This window comes from Nicotiana tomentosiformis, chromosome 12, assembly GCF_000390325.3.
Source record: "Nicotiana tomentosiformis chromosome 12, ASM39032v3, whole genome shotgun sequence".
NCBI classification, from domain to species: Eukaryota; Viridiplantae; Streptophyta; class Magnoliopsida; order Solanales; family Solanaceae; genus Nicotiana; species Nicotiana tomentosiformis.
The window spans coordinates 69712958-69719217 of NC_090823.1; the positions used below are offsets into that span (position 1 = coordinate 69712958).

The window sequence follows — 6260 nt, forward strand, 5'->3', positions numbered from 1 at the left end:
CCTCCCTTGACTTGGGACCAGTTCACACGTCTCATTTTGGATAGATATATTCCACCCTCTCAGAGGGAAGAGTGACGAGGTCAGTTCGAGTGGTTCCACAAGGGTCAGATATCAGTGATAGATTATGAGGCGAGATTCTCTGAGTTGTCTCACCACGCACTTATGATACTCACCATAGATGCAGAGAGAGAGTGGATGTTCATTGTAGGCTTGCATTATGGTATCTAGGTTACTATGGCCCAAGAGGTTGAGATGGGGACTTCTTACAAGCAGGTTTTGGAGATAGCTTGGAGGATGGAGGGTATCCGCCACTACGGACTAGATCATACACCGAGGGATAAGCAGCCTCGATATTTTGGTGCATTTAATGGTGCCCCGTATGGTAGCAACGGTCAGTTCATGAGGGGTCAGTCTAGCAGAACCATGTATTCAGTACCACCACCTGCTCCGGGTGCTCCAGCACGGCCCTACTGCAGTGCCAATCCAGAGAGTACCTACCATCCACCAGCTATCCAGGGTTCCTCCAATGGGTATTCTGGTCACCCAGGTCAGACTCAGGGACATCAGTCTTCTGCACCGAGAGATTGCTACCAGTGCGGGGAGCTTGGTCATATGATGAGGTTTTGCCCCAAGCATCGTGGCAAGGCAGTACAGCAGGGTCATCAGCCCATGAGCACCTCACCAGTTGCAGCACCGCCCGTATGGTCGGCTAGAGGTGGAGGGCAGGTGAATAGTGGTCTCCCTAGAGGTAGAGGCCAGTCAGGTGGCACTACGGCTAGGTTCTATGCCTTTCCAGCCACACTAGAAGCAGTAGCCTCATACGCTATGATCATAGGTATTATTTCTATTTTCAGTAGGGATGCTTTGATACTATTCAATATAGGGTCTACATATTCATATGTGTCTTCTCTATTTGCTCCTTATCTGGATGTCTCTCGTGAGTCCTTGGGTGTTCCTTTATATGTGTCCATGCCAGTGGGTGATTTTGTTATTGTGGATTCAGTTTACCGGTCATGTGTAGTGACTTTCTATGGTTATGAGACAAGAGCAGATCTTCTGTTGCTTGATATAAGCGACTTTGAGGTCATCCTGAGTATGGACTGGTTGTCTCCGTACCATACCATTCTTGATTTCCATGCCAAGACTGTTACCTTGGCGATGCCAGAGTTGCCTAGATTGGCGTGGAGGGGTTCATCTATCAGTACGTTTAGTCATGGTATCTCCTTCTTGAAGGCTCGACACATGATCGAGAAGGGTTATTTGGCCTGTTTGGTCTATGTTTGGGATACAGTTATGGAGAATCCTACGATTGATTCAGTGCCCATGGTGTGGGAATTCTTCGATGTATTTCCTTCTGATCTACCTGGCATGCCATGAGATCGGGATATAGATTTCAGTATTGATTTAGTGTCAGGCACCCAGCCTATCTCTATTCCATCGTACCGTATGGGTCCAAAGAAGTTTAAGGAACAACTTGAGGAGTTGCTCGCGAAGGGGTTCATCAGGACGAGTATGTCACCTTGGGGTGCACCGGTATTTTTTGTGAAGAAGAAGGATGGGAGTATGTGGATGTGCATTGATTACCACCAGCTGAACAAAGACACTATCCAGAATAAGTACCCGGTGTTGTGTATTGATGACTTGTTTGATCAGTTACATGGTGCTAGGGTGTTCTCTAAGATCAACTTGAGGTCCGAGTATCATCAGCTGAGGATTCGTGCTTCAGATGTTCCAAAGAAGACTTTCTGGACTAGATATGGGCACTATGAGTTTCTAGTGATTTCCTTTGACTTGACTAACACCCCAGTGGCGTCTATGGATTTGATGAACTGGGTGTTCGGGCCATATCTTGACTCTTTTATCATTGTCTTCATTGATGACATATTGATCTACTTGCGTAGTATGGAGGAGCAAGAGCAGCATTTGAGGATTGTGCTTCAGACCTTGTGGGAACAAAAGCTATATGTTAAGTTCTCCAAGTGCAAGTTCTGATTTGATTATGTGGCGTTCTTGGGGCATGTTGTATCAGGTGAGGGTATTAAGGTTAATCCCAAGAAAATCGAGGCAGTTCAGAGTTGGCCTCGTCTTACCACGTCTTTGACTAGATTGACCTAGAAGAGTGCTTCGTTTAGATGGTCCAATGATTGCGAGGCAGGCTTCGATAAGCTCAAGACCGCATTGACTACAACACCAGTATTAGTATTGCCCTCTGGTTCAGGGATGTATACGGTGTGTTGCGACGCTTCACGCGTTGGCTTGGGTTGTGTATTGATGCAGGAGAGGCGAATTATTGCACATGCTTCATGTTAGCTGAAGCCCCACGAGAAGAATTATCCTATGAATGATTTGGAGTTGGCCGCCATAGTTCATGCCCTCAAGATCTGGATGCACTATCTTTAGAGGCCCTTAGTTCACTTCACATTTCTGGAAAGCAGTACATAGTGAGTTGGGTACCCGGGTAGAGCTCAGCACGGCCTTTCATCTGCAGACCGACGGGCAATCGAAGCGAATAGTTTAGATTATAGAGGATATGCTCAGAGCGTGTGTGATTGACTTCAGAGGTCAGTGGGATAGATTCTTATATTTTGCCGAGTTTGGTTATAACAACAGTTATCAGTCCAGCATCGAGATTGCTCCATTTGAGGCTTTGTATGGTCAGCGATGTTATTCCCCCATCTGTTGGTTTGAGCCCGACGAGGCTAGGTTATATGGCACTGATTTGGTAAAGGATGCCTTGGATAAGGTAAAATTGATACAGCAGCGACTTCGCGTAGCTTAGTCCAGGCAGAAGTGTTATGCGGATCAAAAAGTGCGTGATTTATCATTTATGGTGGGCGAGAAGGTTCTCTTGAAAGTCTCGCCGATGAAGGGTGTCATGAGATTCGGAAAGAAGGGCAAGCTGAGTCCGAGCTTCATTGGTTCATTTGAGGTGCTGGAGCTAGTTGGAGAGGTTGCTTACAAGCTTGATTTTCCCAGTCTATCGGGAGTTCATCCCGTTTTTCACGTGTCTATGCTCCGGAGGTACCATGCCGATAAGTCACATGTGTTAGATTACAGTACAGTTCAGCTAGATGAGAGCTTGGTTTATCAGGAGGAGCTAGTTTCTAATGTTTGTTGATGGCCAATTTTGACCCTCCCTTTTAAAATTAATTTACTTATACTTAATAATTTACAATAAATATTTTGAAAGTATTTTCTATTAATAAATACCTATTTCTACCAAATTAATTAAGTATTAGCTTTGAAATTAGTCACTTAGTATTAGTACTATGTAATTACAAATATACTTTCTATTTTAAGATTATTAAAATAACTTTTATATACATCACACATGCCTTATATTTAACTTGACAAATTACTCCTTAATTTCTAGTTGATTAGACTACTATGTTAATAATTGGAAACTAATACTATAATTCTAGAAATGAAGTATTTATAAATAATTAATTAAAATAGATATTAATGTATATAAGAATTACAATTTTACTGCATTTTATTGGAAATTATTAAGCTTATTTAATTTAATTATAAAAGGGAACAAAAGAGGCTAAATGCTATAATTGCAATTCTCTATTAAACACAAATTGGTCATTCTTTAAATCAAAACTAGCTCAATACCCACGCCCAATCCGAAAATACCCAGTCCAAACAATCCCTCTCTTTCCACTATGGCAATCCATGCTATCACATTTGAGCCAGTCGCAGCAGGCCAAGTAGACCATCCTATTCCTTCACAAAAGAAACACAATCCATCATGGCCATTGATTCATATCATCAACGGACCAAGATTAATCCAATTTTTTCCATTTATTTTGAAATACGTCTTGTTTTATCTCCGCCGTTGGATCACAAGAATCTAACGGCCATCAAATTTCCTCCATGAATCATTTTTAAACACCGAATTCCCAAAATAATCGGAGTCATTGATCAAATGATCCAACAGCTCTCGTCCCAATCTGTCATTCTTAACACCAGAGACATCCCAATTCACCCCAAACCCTAAATCATTTCGTCTAAGACCCAGTGGCCCATCTTTCCCATTAGTCATGGAACCTTTCACAAATCAGTGCAAGGTCACGAAATCCCTCATCAAATGGTCCTTCCTCGCTTCCTCATCCGAGAATCCTGCTGATCTTTCCCTTTTGCTCTTCAAATCTGAACACCAGACATGGCCAGTAAAATCGAAGCACTCATTTTATCTTCATTCTTTCAAATCCAAACTTGCAAAATTATATGCTTTGTCCCTAGGCTGTAAGGCCTGTGATTCACTTTCCGTTTTCACTTATTAGATTAAAAATTCTCTCAAATCTAAAACCCTAGCTTGAAGATGTAACTTCAAATCGCTTAAATCCTCTCTCGTTCCGTCAAATCAGAGCATGCATGGAGTTTTTCAGAGGATTCATTATGAGGATTCTTTACCCAGAGGTCAAAGGCAATGACCTCTGGGTTTTAAGTCTTGGCCGATGGTCTTCTGCCTTCAACGATCAATCTCTCTCTTCTCATGTAAAAAATCCTCGCTTTTTCCCCCTCTACTCTTCTCTGATTTCACTCACTTTGCTCACATCATCAACTCATCTTCATCTTTCACTATCAAATTTGAATTTTATTGAAACCTAGAGGCATTGAATGCCACTATAAAAGGAGCTTTCAATGCTCTCACCTAACAGACCAGACCTAAAACGAACACAAAAAACAACAGTAAGATTTCATAAAATGTTTAGGTTTTCTTACTGATTTCTGGTTTCTCTTTTCGTTTCTGAGTGATTTTACTGCTCAAGCTTTAAGATTTGGTCCTACGCAATGAGAAAGTATCTCTATTTGGTTTGCTGCCCTAGAGAAGGTTAGTACACCTCTACCTCTTCTCTTTTGATTGTCTTATTCGAATATCATGAACATGATGTTATCTTTTGTTAATTGTATTCGTTTATGATGTTTGTCATTAGTGTACAGATATTTTTTTCCAGTTGATGATAATGTGTTGTTAATTTGTGGTCATTTTTCATACTTTTGAGTATCTCTAATTGGTATTGATTAAGTCATTATGTTATCTTATTGACTTTCATTCTGAATTCAAATAGTCTACATGATTAAGTTTTCTTAAAATGCCTTAATGACTTCTCATGTTTGCCTAGACTTTATATTTTCTTTGATGATTCTGCTATGATCCCTATCACTACTACACTATTTCCTACATTATGTTGTTCTGTAGTCGAGATTGTTGTTTGATTATTCTAAGGTACAATTTGATAAGGTTTCCGGATAATGTTGATGTGCACCCGAACGGATACCAGATTTACCTGCCTCAGTACCTGCACAGTTTGTGCAGAAATATAGTATGAGTACGTAAATCAATGTGTACCCAATAAGTATCTAGTCTAACCTCGAAAAGGTAGCGACGATGGATCGACATCCCAAAATCCCAAGTTCCGTGATAGTGCCTATCATGATACTAGGAAAGCCGACAACTCACACATACCAACATCTTAAAATTTAAAATATAAGGAAATAAGCTTAACTATGTAAAAGTCTCATAAAAACTGAATGAAAACGTCACAGCTCAATACAAAATTTCTCAAAACCCGGGTGTCACTGAGTATATGAACATCTATACAAATATATAGTCTGATACACTTTCTACTAAAGTAGAACTGAATAAGTAAAATTGAGTGATAGGGGAGGAGAATCAAGGTTTGCGGACGCCAAGGCAGCTACCTCGATAATCGCCGAAAGGCTGAAAAATTTGAGATCAACAACCACCGTGCCCGGAAATACCTGGATTTGCACACGAAGTGCAAGGTGTAGTATGAGTACAGCCAACTCAATAAGTAACAAGTCTAACCTTTGGACTGAAAACAGTGACGAGTCCAAAAAATACGGTCCAAATACATAATTAAACAGTACGAAAATTTACAAAACTTATGACAGTAATATCTCAGAGAAACTCATAATTGCAGGTACCAGTACAGGAATGTAGACATGCTTCCAGGTTTAACAATTAAACTCAGAACATATAATATGTCAAGTCTGAATGATATGAGGAATACGACATCTCTATATTTACTTGCTAATATGCATATCGTATGTGATACAACACAATGAAAGCCTCACGTACTTACATTCTCGGAGTACTCAACCTGACTATCTGAATTCTCACTCATCATCACTCATCACACTCAATCACTCAGCATTGTACAAGGCAGATGCAGACCGAATAAAATATCATGAATCAATAGCAATTGCACTCACTGTGAGTGTGCAGA

At 40.6% G+C, this 6260-nt stretch overlaps 1 protein-coding gene across 1 annotated transcript; it reads left to right on the top strand.

Moving 5' to 3' along the window:
- The first annotated feature begins 234 nt into the window (after positions 1–234).
- On the top strand, positions 235–1377 carry LOC138902821 (uncharacterized). Its single transcript, XM_070190722.1, has one exon. The coding sequence runs from the start codon at positions 235–237 to the stop codon at positions 1375–1377; it is 1143 nt and encodes a 380-aa protein (XP_070046823.1).
- The last annotated feature ends 4883 nt before the right edge of the window (positions 1378–6260 follow it).

What these genes read in the sequence shown, in the direction of transcription:
- LOC138902821 (XM_070190722.1), top strand. Translation starts at nt 235, where the DNA reads ATGGCCCAAGAGGTTGAGATGGGGACTTCTTACAAGCAGGTTTTGGAG.